At 43.6% G+C, this 16,878-nt stretch overlaps 1 protein-coding gene across 1 annotated transcript; it reads right to left on the bottom strand.

The window, feature by feature from the left end:
- Nucleotides 1-3,970: 3,970 nt before the first annotated feature.
- LOC115274449 lies at nucleotides 3,971-15,737 on the bottom strand. Its single transcript, XM_029917887.1, has 6 exons — nucleotides 15,585-15,737; nucleotides 15,029-15,110; nucleotides 10,280-10,520; nucleotides 7,096-7,371; nucleotides 5,760-5,935; nucleotides 3,971-3,992 (listed from the first exon to the last, which is right to left on the bottom strand). Exons 1-5 carry the CDS (start codon nucleotides 15,735-15,737, stop codon nucleotides 5,914-5,916), a joined length of 774 nt encoding a protein of 257 aa, XP_029773747.1. The 3' UTR covers nucleotides 3,971-3,992; nucleotides 5,760-5,913.
- Between the last annotated feature and the right edge of the window lie 1,141 nt (nucleotides 15,738-16,878).

Raw genomic sequence — 16,878 nt, forward strand, 5'->3', positions numbered from 1 at the left:
TCAGTCCTGCTGAAATTCATTGGCTTCTAATTTTTAATTTGTTTTTTTTTAAAGAGACAAATTTACATTTCCACTAATTGTTTTTTCCTTTTCCTTTGATTAGCCATAAAGGCTACTGCTGTCATTCACACTAGAATGTTTTCTTTGTAAAATAAAACAGTTATGTAATGGAAGAAAGGAATCTTGGAAAAACATCAGAAGGAATACATATTTCTTGCTCTTGTATTTGGATTTAGCAGCTAAGATATATCCCAAATTATTAGCTACCTAAGATTTATCACAAGGTGATAGTCTCATCAAAATCGTATCCACTACATAGTATTGCACGAATTCACTTCCTCTTGGTAAATTTACTCACCAATTTTATGTTTGCAACTCTCAGCTTCTTAATAGAATGTGGCATTTGGTTTTTAAGAGTTGTTTATCCTGATCATTGCAATGTAATTACAACGGAAGTATCTCATTTGTGCCCAACGGGTGCACAATATTTAGTGAATGAATAAACAAGTGAATGATGCTAAAAAGCTGATTTTTAAATCTTAATTTCATGGATTGCTTTGATGCCATTGTATGACTTTATTATAAGTAGATTCTACCAGAAAACAAGCGATAGTTGGAAAGAGATGGAATGGGATGGGGGCAGGGGAGGAGCGGTATGATGTTTTGGTGTGTGTGCTGAGATTTATTTTTAGAGCACAGAAAATAATAACATGACAAACATTATATCCACCACCAGAAATTATTATTTTGAACACTTATTTTTCATCTTTTCTTAAAGTATTTGATTTTTAACCAAAAATAAATAGAAATAGAACCAAAGTGTCTTTTTGCTCCACACCCTGGCCCATACTCCTTTACCCATCTTCTGGCCATGGCCACAACTGTGGATTTGATGAAAATACTTCCAGTTTATTCTTTTATATCTGTGTGTGTGTGTGCGCACATGCACATGGGGGTATAGCGTTGTTCTCTAGCTTGCATTTTTAATTTTCTTAAATGCAAGTGTGGGTAGGATTCACAGGAGGGCTATGCCTTTTCCTCCTTTCCCCCTTCTTTTTAATTTTTGGCCCTGAGCTAGTTCTCTTTTTTGTATACCTTATCTCCTATAAGTGAGAAAGACATGTTTTTCAGGACCTAATTTTTTTTAATTCATTTCCTTTTTAAATTTTAAGTAGGTCCCATGCCCAACATGGGGCTTGAACTTGAGACCCAGAGATCAAGGCTCACATGCTGTAGTGAATGAGCTAGACAGGTGCCTCCAAGACCTAGTCTTTTCTTTAAAAAATACTTTATTTTTCTTATGAAGAGAATGCAGGCTCATTGGGAAAACTGAGAGAACATCAACAGGGCTGTGTTAACTGGGAGGCCTTCTTACACTCAGGGGAGTCCTCCTCCTCTCCGCTCTGTTTTATTTTTCTCCATAGCACGTACTATCATCTGAGGTGCTGTATATTTACGTGCTCATTTGTTTATTTCCTGTATCCTGTCCCAAGAATCTAAGTTCCATCAAACTGGGGCTTTCCTTTTTCTACCATTATTTCCCCCACATCTAGAATTGTGGAAGGCACCCAGTAAATATTTGTGGTATGAATAAATGAATGAACAACTTCAGTATTTTTCATATTATATACCTGTCATTTTGTATAAAAATGCATTATATAACACAGCTTTTTGAATTTTTTTTAACATTTTTTATTTGGAGAAAGAGGTGCAAGTGGGGAAGAAGCAGAGAGAAATGGGGAGAGAATCTCAAGCAGGCTCCGCACTGTCAGTGCAGAGCCAGATGTGGGGCTTGATCCCACAAACTGTGAGATCATGACCTGAGCTGAGAGGAAATCAAGAGTCAGATGCTTAACCAACTGAGCCACCCAGGCGCCCCACAGCTGCTTGCTTTTTAAAACCGTGTATATTGTCAGCACTTTCCATAGCAAGCACATTCTTCTCTAACACTTTTCACCAGGGCTCCTGGATGTTCTACTTTAGAAACGTGACAGATTACTTAATCATTATCTAGTAATGCACATCTTGATGGTGGGCAAAATTTTATAATCAATGGTGCCTCGGGGAAAGATGGGCATTTGAATACACATCCCTGCCTGCACTCTCTCTCCCATTCTGCACAATAGCACTGCAACTAGAGTGGGCCACAGGCTCCAGATCTCCCGGGGCACTGATAAGTGCAGCCTCATCTCCAGGACTCCAGTTCCCTCGCTTTATAAACTTCACACAGCCCCCTAGATATTGGTTACCACTGTCCTTTTTCCACCTGGTGCATTTGAGTCAGACAGGAAACAAGTGTTGAATTTCTCTTCTTATTCAAAGCCATCTTCCAGTGTTGTTGAGTATTGCATTTCAATACTTCTAATAGGACATGCATCACGGGCTGAACCTATCTGTGATTTTTCCCCCTTAGGAGATTTTGGCTGATCCTTCAGGTATATAGCTTATTTTGTTTTGCTAATTTCATGCAACCCCCTGCCTATCGCTTAATCATCAGCACCTCTCAAATCAATTGATCAGAGGTAATTTAGATAAAGCATTTGCTTTCTCTTCTTACCCCGTGATCAATAAGTGACTGTTTAGGAATAATTAAGTGTCCTCACCTCCTAGCATGCACCAAATAAGGGCCCCTTAGTTAGTGGCACACAAACTTGCTACTGTGACCCAAGGTCACATGTTCTCCTTAGAAGGATAAGCTCCTTAGTACTAGGGGTATGAGGATAAATCAGTGACTCATTAGCTTCAACGAATGTCCCTTTTCATCTATCTTCCTGAGAAATATCCTTTGTATTTTCTTGCCTCTAAAGTTTGAGATCCTAATTATTATCATTTATTCACCCATACTGGCCAGCCTAAGATGGACTTACTCAAAGTCTCAGAATAAAAAAGTCTTACAGGAGTAAAGGGATTTTACATTCTATTTATCTGCAAAACATACTCGATTTAATATATGTGATAGACATATGGTAATACTTCCTATTTATAGTGTTTTCCTAGTTTGTAAAAGACTTGTGCAGACTCTGTCATTTGTCCCTTGCAGCCTGAGTGTCTTTATTTTATTGGAGAGGAAGCTGACTTTCAGAAAAGTCAGTGTTTTGCCCATTGTTACAGTTAGTGAGAAGTGAAGTCAGAACTCAGATTCCAAACCACTGATCCAGTTCTTCTGACAAAGCCTAGGTGCCTAGCACTATCCAGGTGTTCTTTACCCTTTTGCATATTAGAATCACCTGAGGAGCTTATTAAAAAACACCTCTTCCCGGGCTTACCCCTTTCCGGGACTCTAGCCACTTAGTCTGTTGCAGGGCCAGGAATCACTGTTTTAAGAAGCTCTCCAGGCAATTCTGATGTGCAGTCCTAGGTCCCTCCAGCACTGTATCCCTAGGTAGTGATGAAACAATAGGCAGTTAGCCCCTAATCAAGAAAAGAAGCAGTTTAGCACAAAAAATAGAAAAGAATGATGTCTTTATTTTGCTCTCCCTCAATGTCATTAGAGAAAATCATGGGAGTTTAAAAGTCATTGCAGAGAGATTAAGCTTTTTATTAAGAATTATGGAATGGCAGAAGCTTCTAGCTATGGTATGACCCCCTCAGGGAAGAAAGCTGCCCCCTTTCCACGGGCAGGTGACTCCTCTAACAGCAATGTGAGGTCAATCGATACCTTACCATTACCTTATTTTGACCTCTCTCCTTTTGATGATGCAAAAGAATGTTAATCAAGGCTGATTCTTTTTTGGTTCATCAAAAGACTTGACTCCAGTCAGTGAATCTCCACTCTTTGTTTAAAGTCTAGAAGTGCAACAATTTGGCTGTTCTGTTTGTCTTTTCTGTCTCAACTGGAATGGGTTTGGCACACATCCACGGCTTCACCTGTTTGGCTCCTTTTCATATGCTGGTCTTGAAAAAGCGATGGAAGTCTCTGCTGTATGCATACCTGTGTCTAATCTTGAGAGGGCTTCTCCAGACTTTAGTGGTGCCTGTTCAGGAGGTCTGCTCTGTGTATATATAGATTTTTAATTTTTTCTTATGTCTTTATTTTGAGAGAGAGAGAGACAGAGACTGAGCAGGGAAGGGGCAGAGAGAGAGGGAGACACAGAATCTGAAGCAGGCTCCAGGCTCTGAACTATCAGCACAGAGCCCCACGCGGGGCTTGAACCCACAAACTGTGAGATCATGACCTGAGCCAAAGTTGGATGCTAAACTGACTGAGCCACCCAGGCGACCCATTAACCACTTGCTGATGCTTGATTTACTCTGTCTTACCTCTGCTGCTGGAAGGGGCTCCTCAGAATTCCAGCCCTAAGGTGTTTGTGTCTATTTATGTGTACTCTTTTTGTGTAAATGCCTATGTTTTAAGTAATTGGCTTTGAGGAGGCAAGAGGCCCCCAGGCACAACTAAACCCAGTCTTCACAGCTAGACCCACCTGCCTTGTTGGAATTGCAGGGCTTGCGCTCACATGAGCTGGGAGGTCTGAGCCAAAATACTTAATCTCTTGTAGCCTCAGTTTCTTCATTTGATTTGAGAATCAAATAAAATAATTCATTAAGTGACTGGCATAACATGGGTACTCCATCTGTGTTAGTCTGTTTTTCCCAGATTTTATATTCTACTTTCAAAATACTATAGTTGCACAGCTAAGCCTGCCTATGTTATCACCCTTCAATAAATAGGTCTAGCTGCTCGACAATTCACTGGGAAAACTGAACTCTATCTCTGATCTGTCCACTTCCAAAGACTGTTACTTCTTTGGTAAGCATCTTCTGGATTTTACATAGGGCATCTATTTGGAGAACGGTAAGAGAGATACTTAAACAATAATGTCCACATCACCTCCTGCTTTTCCCAACCCCTAACTTTTGCGTGACACTTTTGGGTAGGGTAGAGTATGAGACGTGTAGAGGTGTTGATGGTTTTGGTAGCATAGTTGTATTGGAGTGGGTGTGTGTCTACAGAAAGAATGTGATTATAATAATCAATTCACAAAACTCCTCACGGTGTCTGAGTGGTAGACCCCTGCATGTTGAGAAGCTCCAGAGAGTCTTTAAATAAGAAACTTCTCACAGGAGTCAGATATCAACAAAACATCTGTGTGCCTAATCAAGGAGGTACAAGGCCACACTTAGTCAACAGGAAGATTCCCTGTAGAAAGACATCACTAAAAGAAGTGCCATATGATTTATTTGCTCTAACTCAATTTCCATCTGTCTCATAAAATGGATTGTGTACACATTGCACTCCAGGCACCCAGCCAGGGCAGAAGCATACCAAGGAGCCGAAAACCTTCCCCTCCCTTGGGCTGCTGGTGACATGCTCTGCTAAGAGCCAGGCATGGCCAGGCCGGTCTGCAAGGAAATGCCTTGGACCACTAACCAACATCACAGACCTTTGGGACTTGAACAAGGCTTCATAGCAATTATGGGGGCCAGGTGGGTTTTGAGCATTCCACCTTTTTCCAGAAATTCCTTTGACTTACATTTGCAGACTCCAGATGGTAATTTTGCTAGTTCAGGCAAGATGCTATTCATAGTTGCTTATATTTCCTATATAAATGGAGAATGGGCCGAACAAATGCTTTCTTGCTATAGTGTGTTAAAGTGAATCAGATGAAACTGAAACTCTTTGTTATTCTGTAAACAGAGTAAAGAAACTACTTGTGGCCAAGGAAAAAAACCAATGTGATCCTATAAAGTCAAATCAATTGAGTAAGAACCAAAGAATTCCTAGAGCTTTCTAAAAACTGAAGTATTTGCAGGCTTCTCACCTTTTCTAGGTACCAGAAATCCCAGCTCTTTTGTTCCTAAAGTTTTCTTGTCTCGGTTATTGTAACATCATCAATAGATTTTAAGAAATTAGTTCTGTAGGTTTCTTCAGGTTTCCTCCTTTTGGATTTGTTTTTGTAAGGCAGATCCAACAAGTCAGTTCCATAACATGTTTGCCCTGGAGAGGGAGGAAAAGGAAGTCAACATGTGGACATTCCCAGACAGATTCCATGTCCTCTCCCCTGGAGCCACAGCATTCCTGTGAGCATGCCCTGCTCAGCTCTGTGTGACTTGGGGCAGTTACCAAGCCACTCAGAGATTTAATTCCCTCTCTCGTGAAATGGACATAATATACATATCTTTCAAGTTACTCTGGAGAAATGGAATAAAGTTACATAAAATCATCATCTTACTCCTGTCTGCTTAGTGCATGGGGTTTAATAAATATTATTTCTATCTGTATCTGAAAGTCAAAGCCTCATGCTGGGGTGGGTGATAGAGAGGGGACAGCTCTTGCTCTTTGGGGTTGGAATACCTCCTGGAGGAGGAGATGACCTTGTCTCTGAGACAGATGACTCAGCAGACCTCTCTGCCAGCCCACTGCCTGCCAGGCACAGTGCCTGGGTGCTGAGGAAAGCAATGAATAAAAGAACCCTAGCCCCCACGGAGCCTATGGCCTAGTTGGAGAGAGGGACATTCAAATAAATAAATCACCATCCAGATGCTAAGGGAAACAACTAAATCATGCACAGGGGAGAGAGATAACACACAGCAATAGTAAGGCCATGGGTTAAATCTGGCCTGCTGCATGTTTCTGTAAATAAAGTTCACTGGAACACATCTATGTTCATTTGTTTATGTATTGTCTTCGGCCACTTTTGCCCTAAAATGGCAGAGCTGAGTACAATCTGTTGTGTTTCAACACGGTACATGTTCCTAAAAATCACGCCCCTACGCAAGATTGTGCAAGAAATCCGCAGGCTATGTGGGAATATGGCGTGGAGGGCAACACTGACACACTCTGTCAGGGACAAATATTAAAAGTTGATACAAAGCTGATAAAGGTGGCACCACTAATTTATGCCTGTTAAATGGTTAAGAAACACATACTACAGGGGTGCCTGGTGGCTCAGTCCGGCTTCTGCTCAGGTCATGATCTCACGGTTCGTGGGTTTGAGTCCCGCATCGGGCTCTGTGCCGACAGCTCAGAGCCTGGAGCCTGCTTCTGATTCTGTGCCTCTCTCTCTCTGACCCTCCCCTGCTCCCACTGTCTCTCTCTGTCTCTCAAAAAATTTTTTTTAAAAAGAAACACATAATACAATTAATATGGCAGTTTACCTTGAAAAAGTCCTTGCATCTTCCAGGAGGGCTTCAGCCTGTGAGCTGTTCAGTGGTGGAAAAGGGCTCCTCTGAAAGCTGATGGGAAGCTGTGGTGCCCGGGGTGGATGATGTGGCTCCCAGCAGCTCTGGTGACCTGCAGCGGAGGGTGGATGTTTGAGGCGCGTGTGTGTGTGTGTGTGTGTGTGTGTGTGTTTGTGTTTTGGGTATTCCCCTGTGTCTTGTTTCAGTGGGGTGCCATTTTCCATCATCACCGAGTGTTTCTCATGGAGAAAACTGTACATAAACAAACATGAAATTTGTTCATAAAACATGTTCATATTGTTCCCCAATATATTAATCACATTGGGACAGATTCATGTTTCTTTGCAACAAAATCAGTAACAAGTGTTATGAGTCCTAAAAGACATACCATACCACTTAGCCGTTTCTGGAAAATGTTTTACTGACCTCTGGCACAGAGGAAGGAGGGGTTAATGCTGAGGTATCAGGAAGGTTCCCAGAGGGAGTCGTGTCATGGCTGAAGAGGAGTATGACAGGTGACACAGGGGAACAGGAACGCTTTGCCATTTTTATTGTTACTCCTTCTCCTGTCCTATATGTCCATTTCTTCTACCCTGCCTCCTTTCCCAGGAGTGAGGAGAGCAGCTCTTTTGAAGGAACTAAGTATGGGTCAGAAAATGCTCCTATGATTTAGGAGTACTGAAAGTCATTTCTTCCCCCAAATACTTCTCCCAGTAGCCTCATATTGGAAAGACATGGCTTTGGTAATCCCTTCCTTGTGGAAAAGCAAATAGAGTGGCTCATCGTTGGCGTTATCACTAAGTTACATAGTCTTCCCACTTACCACCCACTGTGTGGGGTCTAACTCCTTTCAGGAGGTCTGGCCCCATCAGACCTTTGCTGCTTCGTCCCCCAGAACCACATGGAACTACTCTCTATTTCCCTCTGAGAGTTATGAGTCTGATTAGAGATATACTTTGAAGTGTTTCAAAGAGATGGGCTGGTTCCCACCAGCAAGATGGTTATGATGTAATTAAAATAGTTGACTTAGGGAAAAAGAAAGGTGGGCTAGTCATAAAGAGGCAGGTCATGAAGAAAAGTAACGCCATGAAGAAGAGAAAAAGGAAAGAAGGCATCTTGGTCCTCTGTACTTGCTTGAGGAAATGTATGTACATCAGACATCTTACCCTCATGTCAGAAAACAATCACCTTACAGAACTCTCCTTGGTCTGTTTTCATAGTCAATCATTAACTTTTTGGTCATGATTTTCTTTCAGGGGAAATTTATGGTGGTCATTCTGATGTGATTACTATAATCCATGTCCTGCTCAAAGGAAGCAATACATTGACCATCTGCTATTATACGTCAGGCTACTGTGTGTGGTTAATGTGAGTCTACCCTGAAAACTAGCTCTACCCTCAGGCTCCTGAGCACATCAGTTTTCTGGGCCTTCAAAGCTGATGACTGGGTTGGGCCTTAGCAAACACGTAAAGAATGTCCATTCTCTATAAGCCTCCCCCTTGCCTACAATACTCTTCTTGTCACATTTGCAGCTTTGGCTCCAGGCCAGTCAGTGGGACTTTTATGACTCCCTTTTCCTCCACTCTCAGCCAGTGTTGTTTTCTCTGGCCTCTGAAACGTCATAGCACTTTATTTATACAAATCTGTCTTAGAATCTTATAATATTTTATCTTGCATTACAATTATTTGCCCATGGGCCTTCTCTTTGCCTAAACTTAACACTCCGAGAAGGCAGAGTGCGCCCCAGGTTACCCAGCACATCCTGAGAGCGTTGTAAGCATGCCGATGATGCTGTGTGTGGATGTGCAGGTGTTGAGAGGCTGCATGTGAGCACAGGGGTTTTGCTGAGGGAGGACATGCCCAGTCCTAATGTCACATGGCATGGGAGACTGGTCAGACACAGAAAGAGAGCCCAGGTCCCTGGAGTAAGGGCTGTATTTAGACTGGTTGAAGCATTTTGCACACCATCTCCCTTATCATCTTAACGATCCTATGATGCAGGTGTAGTTTACTCTTCCAGTTTTATTGTTCAGGAAACTGAGGCTCAGAGAGGTTAAGGAGCTTCCTTGACATCAAGTAGGTATTAGTGAGGCTGGCTCCATCTTCTTGACCATCATGCAAAAGTGTCCTGCTGAGCTTGACCTTGGACCAGCTCCACATAAAAGGAGGGCAGTTTAACCAACACCATTCAACAGGTCGGTGGCAGCAGAATAAAAAGGAAAAGGACTCTGGGTTTCAGACTGCCCAGTGCATTGCCCATGGACAACTGTGGAGACGTGTCCTGCAGGATGGCCTTTGACCCTGAGCCACACCTGTATGCCATCTTGCATCAGCCCTCACTTCTATGTCAGAGCACCTTTGTGCAGGCCCCAGGATTCACAAGGGCCATCTTTAGAAATGGAACCTGCAAAGTAGTGTCCGTGAGTGGGTTAACTTGAATAGTGAGCTCCATGTCCCTGGAAGTATCCATGCAGAGTGCCAGTCATAGGAATGTTTGGCAGTAAGAACATGTGGGTGGGGGAGGGAGAACTCTGTGAGCTCTTTTACAAAATGATTTGAAAGATCTAAGAGCCCTTGATCTCACCCCCCCATTTTTTTTTCCTTACAAAAAGCTATAAAGAAAATACGGCTAAGTGTCATGCCATAGAAAGAGAAGCAGACAATTGTCCAGAGACGGTCCCGTCCTACTGAGCTCCTGGTGGCTCCCTACCTGACTGGGGGGAGAGGGTGGCTGCAACGTGGTCAGCCTTTTCTTGTTTGCAATAAGGATAAACTTTCTTATCTGACAAGATATCGTTGAATGAGAACATCAGATTATAGGTGTAAATGTGTTTTGAAAAAATTGTTGCAAAGGCAACATGGCACATTCCGCGTCTTTTTTTTTTTTTAGAGAGGACGATTTTAAAAAGCCATTCTTACACCATGAGCTGAAGGTCACTTGAAATCAAAGTGGCACAGCGGTTCCTAACTTTCACCTTCAGCTGGAACTCCCTCTCCTCCTTTCTTTAAAAGCCTGTAGCAGGCGGATTAATGCCCTCTGCCAAGAGGTCCACATCTTACTCCCTGGAACATGTGAAGACATGACTTTACGTAGGAAAACAGATTTTACAGATGCGATCAAGTTAATAATCCTGGCATGGGGCAATTCTCCTGGATTACCTGTGATCACCAGGCTTGTCATAAGAGGGAGACGAGAAGGTCAAAGGCAGTAGGAGGACATGGGACAAACGGAGCAGAGGGTGGAGTGATGTACTTTGAAGATGGAGGAAAAGGCCATGAGCCAGGGAATGCAGGTGGCTGGTAGAGGCTGCAAAAGACAAGGAAGCAGATTCTCCCCATGAAGTCTCCAGAAGGAGCACAGTCTTGCCAACACTTTGATTTAGGCTTCTGACCTCCAGATCTGGAAGAAAATAAATTTGTGTTGTTTTAAGCCACTAAGTTTGTGGCAATTTGTTACAGCGGCCCTAGGAAACCAATGTGATTTCCTGCCTCTCTCCCTTTCTTTCCTTCCTCCTTCCCTCCTCCCTGCCTCTCCTTCTTCCTCTCCCCCTATTGGCGGCTCCCTTCTCCCTTTTCTCTCTCCTTCTGTCCCTTCTCTCCCTCTGTCTGGCTCTCATCCCTTTCCTCCCTACCCTTCCCATCTTCTCTCCCTTTACCCTCCCCTTTTGGGAGTAAACAAACCAAGTAGTTGTTAGAAAGAGACCTGATGATTTAATAGTGATTTCTTTTCTTTTCTTTTCTTTTTTTTGGTTTATAGGATTTTTTAAGTTTTCTGCTGATTATTATGAGCTCTTGGTGAAGAGATTAATTCAGTTACCATGATTTGTTTCCTTGTCTTGACTTCATAAAATCACAGGAATACAATCATATAGTTATACATCCCCTGGGCTTGAAAATGCCCAGTAATTACAAGTGATTCACGAGAACAGCTTAGCTTGGAAGGGATTGTATTGTGCTCCATAGTAAGCAGTCATTTATTACGTTTTAAAAATGCCTTTAGAAAGGATATAATGGGCTCATCAATTAAAAGTATGTTTGGAAAAAACTCCGCGGCTGTCAGTACCAATTCTTCTCCCCCTCAACTCTGCTTTCCGCGCTGCCACCTTGCGCGTGGCCCCCCGCGCCCTCCTGCCCGCGTGCTCCGCCTGGCTCGGCCGGCCGGGCCTTTCGGAGCCGGGCCCCTGGTTCCCTTCCCATCATTTCAGTAGAGCGAGGTTACCAAATGGACACGTCCTGGCGTCAGCCCCTGACACCGCAGTGGAGACGCGCGGCCTCCTCAGGCAGCCGGTGGCCGTCCTCCTTCCTGACGCTCAGCCCGGCCACAGCAGATGGCAGCGTGCTCTTCCGGGGGGATAAAGCCCCCTTGTGGCCACTGGCGCTTCTTCCAAACGCACAGCTTCTAAAAGTTCCGCTCCTCCCTGCCCTGGAATGGGCCTCGGCCTCCTTAACTGGAGCGGGAAGAGGCTGCTTTCCCTTCCGCTTTTGGCAGAAGAAAGTGTGAAGGGCCTGTGCCCCAAGCCCCCTTTCTTGGGAACATGTCGCGGCTCGCCCTTCCCCGGACGAGGCTTACAGACCAAGTCTGTGCTGCTTCCTTCCTGGGACAGACTAAGGCTACATCACGGCTGCCCCGTTGGTTCGTTGGTTCCTAGGTGCCTCTCACCACCGCCACCTCTTTGTTCCTTCTTTCTCTTCCCTTTCCTTGCGAGCACTTGCCTGGGAGGCAGTCTGCCTCTTCCCGCAGCCAATCTTCCTGTCGGTGATCTGCCTCCTGTGGTTTCCCGGGGGACCTTGCTACCTGCCATCTAGGCCCTTTCGGGTCTTTTCACTGCTTGCCCACCACCCTCCCCACAGACGTCTTCCTCTCCCCTCTCACACAGATCAACTCACCCATCTTGAAGCTCTTCACATAATGCTGCCGCTGGCAAATATTAGCGGATTTCTGTCTCTCCATTTGTACCAAATGTTTTGATTTCCCTACCTCTATTTTCTCTTACACCTTGAACCTTGCATCTAGCACCCTCCCCAATATTCCATGGCAAACTAGTCCGTCAATCTGTGTCTCCTACCTCCCACACAAACTTTTTCCTCTTTCCTGAGCTATTCTTGGTTCATGCTATATTGGACACTGCTGATTACCACCCGCCCAACATACACACGATTTAAAACTCGATTTTTCACCATGTTTCTGGGCTGTTCTGTCTCCCAAACCCTCCACATTCTCTCATTTCTGTTGATTTTTTCCCCTCTAAATTGTTATAATTTATCTTATATTGTCGATGACTACTACAATTGATTCTACATTTTCTACATCTCTCACCAGGGCCCAGTACACGCACTCCATGCTAGTGATTCTGGTTCCTGCATACATGATATTTATTTTTACCTTTCTAACTTTGTTCATATACTTATCTGTTCAGAAATATTTATTGAGAACCAATTATGTGCCAGACACTGTTCTTGTGGGGATGTAGTAGCAAATAAAGTAGACGGATTACTGCTTTCATGGAGCCTGGAGTCTGGTGTGGAAAACGAATGTCAAATAAGCACACAAATAAGAATTAAATTTGCAAATATGGGAAGGGCTTTGGAGGAGAGAAATGTGGTATCCTGAGAGAGTAACATGGGCAGAGAGGAAGGTAGAGAGAGGAATCTCTCTAATTAAGGAGGTCAGAGGAAGTTCAAGTCTGAAGTCTGAAGTTAACTAGTACAGGGAATCGGTGAAGAGTTTTATGAGCCAGCAAAAACAACAGCACGTGCAAAGGCCCTGTGGTATAAGAGATAGAGGGACTTGGTATAAGAAAAAGCAGAGACCAGATTATGCAGGGTTTGCAGACCATAATGAGAGGTTTAAGGAAAGTGGAGGAGGAGGACATGGTCAGACTTGGGTTTTGAAAAGACCTGATCCTGTTCAGTTAGTCCTCTTTGGCAGTGTCAATTCCTTTTCACTGGGCACACATTTTTGAGACATACCAAAGAGAGTTGGCGGACTAGTTATTGTGAACTTTAAGTCTGTGGAGAGTCTTCAGTGAAGATGCATAAGGCCCCAGGGAACCGGCCTAACAGATGCTGTCAGCAAGGCAGAAGGGGTGAGCAGTGCTTTGGTTTAGCCAGACTCCTCTGGGGACCTCTCTCAGACTCGCCTCTCTGGCTGAGGTACAGTGCCTTGATCTGATATTCAGGGATAACAGCTGCGGCTGAGAGGAGGAGGAGGTGGGAGCTCTGTGCAGGTTGCTGCGGGTAATTGGAGGTAGAAAAAGGAAAAGTGGCTCACCTAATTGCATTCTAAATTACAGCCATTGTTCAATTCCTTCCTTAAAAGTACTTGGTGCATTCAAGAAGAAAAGTCCTTTCCGGAGTGGGGAGACAGTGGGGGTGGGGGGAGGTTACAGGGAGGGGCCGGATGTACATATACTCATATTGCCTTACTCAGAGTGTTATGTTTGTTTGTGCGGGTTCTGAGTGGTTTGCTCAATTATTTTCACTGTGTGCATGCTAACGGTAATAAACTTAGAAAACTGAAACACACGAGTCTACAGTAATTGTTTTTTAGATAGTGTAATAAGTCATGATAATGGCTTGCAAAGCATTTTCCCCCTCCTTGTCTACAGGGGTAAATACATTAAAGCCACGTTCCTGTATACTATTTTACAACCTATTAGCATAATAACCCATTGTAAAAAAGCCCTGCTGCTGTGGGAAAGTGTGTGATATTGGTCCATTAGACACCTTTGTCTTATATGCAGGAAGCTAATGGCACTCTTTATGGGCATCATGTTAGCTTGGTATATGCTTGTTACCAACTAATAGATCCAGAGCGTGAGGTGCCGGTTGGTAAAAGTTATCCAATGCTAACACTCCACCGTCACTCTAGCCTCTTGCTTGAAAATTGCCTTTAGCCCCATGTGACCGGGAACGTCATCTTAGCTGCAAGTCAAGTTATAACCAATGTTCACAGGATGTAATCAAATTAGATCTTAAAGCCTTTAATTTCATCATTAGCATGTATTATTTCTTTCTCAAACCTTGTAATTAAATAGCATATTAGGAATAGATAATTTTTCCCTTTTATACATTTATTAGGTATCTGGGGTTAAATTTGGAGCTCTGTCATAATATACATCTGCCGATCCTTAAATGAGGATAGCTTTTTTTATCGACATATAATTGACAATATAATATTATATTAGCTTCAGGTGTACAGCATAGTGATCGAACATTTATGTTCGATGGCTTTAATGACACCTGAAGCATTATAAAAGTAACTGGTTAACCAAACTAAGGGAATTTGTGGCAAATAAGATATCATTATGTTTACCCAAGCACTGTTATAATCTGAGAGTTGTATAATTACCCAAATTATGCAGAGGGAAATTAGAGACTCATTATTTTCTCTTCTTGGACATTTTGTGAGTTTGTACAAAAAACTTCACTGCACACACGAGATTAATTCTTCCTGCGGTTTACATGTGGTTTACCGTAAATCAAGAATTCTGAATAGATGTTCGTACTCTCAGTTAGCAGTGAGAAATCCCCGGCCTCGCAGTTATGAAGCACTGATTGTGGTGCAAAGCGGAAGGCGTGTGGGGTGCACGCAGAGGCGGAGCGTCGACCCGGTGACTGCTGAGGGAGCGGTGGGCACTCGATCACGGCTGCCCCTCGTGCGGCCAGGTGGGCTGGCCTGAGTCTCCGAGGCTAGAGGCTTCCTCTCCACCCAGGTGCCTCTCTCCCATCTCAGACACGGCCTGTTGCTGGGATTGGCCAATCGAACTCCCAAGAGGAGGATAGCTCAGTGGCTCTCAACCATGGCCCCACATCAGAACCCCCCCGGGAGATTTAAAAATTACAGATGCCTACCCCCAACTCCCCACCCCCCGTTCCAATTCAGTGTGTGACTGGAGTTGTACTCACCGTAGCTGCTCCAACGGGTGGCGAGGGGAGCACCCGGGGCCTGCCTGCCCACTCCCGGCTGTCCGCAGAGCCAGGCGGCACGCTCCCATGGAGCCTAGGTCTGCCTTTCCCTGGGAGTCATGGTGACTGATCCCTCCTGACACACAATTAGAGCAGACACGTCATCCCTGGCTTAAGATATTCCTCTATAGGTACCATAGGTAGAGAATTTGCTCATCATTTTGCAAATATTTAATAAAAATTTATTTGTCAGGTGCCAGGCATTCTTGTAGAGTCTAGGGATATAATAGTGAAGAAAACAGGCTTTTTATTCTTTGAAACTAGAGGTGGGGCAGGGGGGGAGGTGAGGTCAATAAAGAAAAATAAAGGGAAATGCATACAAAACAGCAAGTTACTTCCCAGGAAGGAAACAGAGCTGAAGCTAAGATCGAGAACGGCAATTTCATGTCTTGCAAAGATTCACTCACAGAGGTGGAGCCCTGGTTGTCGGAAGAGGCTCCGGCAGGAGCCAGGCCCGTCCAGAAACTTGTTCTGGACTGCCTGGGGCAGATCTTGCCTTTTCATTCACTGTAGTTACATTTTTATCCTGTCTGTGACGGGAGGACATTGATATAATTTGCTTCCCTTGGAACTGACTCTTTGCCACACCCAGCTGAGTCTCCCTTCGATACTGGCGGTCTGTAACGGTCGGGGTCACCTGTGTCTTCATCTGCTCAGGGGCAGGCTGGTTTTCAATCTGTCTCCAGAGAGCAGCCCCCTGAAAAAGACTCTCAGATTACAAAATGTCTCCTCCTCCTTGTCATTTCTGTCTCCAGACCCCTTCAGAGCTGAAGCCCCAAGAATCAGCTTCATTTTTCAAGGATCCTCTAGGGTACAGTCTGTACATGGAAGCAGAATAATGATGTTCTCAAGGACTTCCTTCCCATTGCTGCAAGGGAAGCCCTTGGTGCCAAATTATTGACACCGCCTCACTCTCTGCCACATTGAATAAATATATTTAAAATGGGATTAGTTTGTGGGTCCTTGGCTTGATTTATAATACATTTTACATTCAGATGTGCTGCTACTGTTTGTCTCCACAAAATAAATATTAAAATTGTGTTTGAATCTCACGTTAAATTTATATTCGTGCTATTACAATTTTATTTCTGTCAAGTGATGATCACTTTTCAGACATAAGGCAGAAGTAAAAGCACATATGCAAATAAAAGTAGTTATTATTTCTCCTTAAGTTGTCTCCTTAAGGTGTTACTTCGGGCTTCCTCTTTTCTCACACACAATCCATGTAATGAGTATTGGGATGAATATGAGTTCCTTGGTTCTCACAGTGTATCTGGCAATTTGTTTCTGTTAATGAAGTTTTTTTTTTTTTTTCCATTTGTTGAGGCCCAGACAAAAGGGAGCAGTGAGTCCTTTGTCATCTCCCGTTGTTGGGTGTCCAGTTGGTGCCAGAGACCCATAATTGGTAATAACATGCCTTGGATTTGTATTTTCAGTAGTGGGGATGGTAACTGCTAGCATCCACAGTTTTTGTTTTTGCTTTTTTTTTACTAGTTGTTCTTGCAGTTAGTGGCCAGGAACTACATGTATGGGATGGGTAAAGCTGGAGAACAGCTTTAGTCATGGAACAACTCTGCATCAAAACTGTGATCTGATCTGGTCATCACACTATTTGAAATCATACTACAAGCATCACAGTTCAGCCTGTAAGAGCTATAGTAATGATAATAATTGGGATTATTAAACCTAATTAGTTTTGAAATTTTGGTTGTAGAGCTGGTGTCAGGAGAGGAATTGTAAATATACAAATTGCAAGTAGTCTTCTGTCTCTAAAAGTGGACAATATTTCA

The sequence above is a fragment of the Suricata suricatta genome, chromosome 12 (assembly GCF_006229205.1).
Source record: "Suricata suricatta isolate VVHF042 chromosome 12, meerkat_22Aug2017_6uvM2_HiC, whole genome shotgun sequence".
In the NCBI taxonomy this organism is placed as follows: Eukaryota; Metazoa; Chordata; class Mammalia; order Carnivora; family Herpestidae; genus Suricata; species Suricata suricatta.

What these genes read in the sequence shown, in the direction of transcription:
- LOC115274449 (XM_029917887.1), bottom strand. Translation starts at nt 15,737, where the DNA reads ATGAAGACACAGGTGACCCCGACCGTTACAGACCGCCAGTATCGAAGG. An exon ending in CACCCGTTGGAGCAGCTACG is followed by an intron (nt 10,521 to 15,028) that starts GTGAGTACAACT and finishes ATTTTCTTCCAG; the next exon opens with ATCTGGAGGTCAGAAGCCTA. An exon ending in GACAAGCCTGGTGATCACAG is followed by an intron (nt 7,372 to 10,279) that starts GTAATCCAGGAG and finishes GTTTATGTACAG; the next exon opens with TTTTCTCCATGAGAAACACT.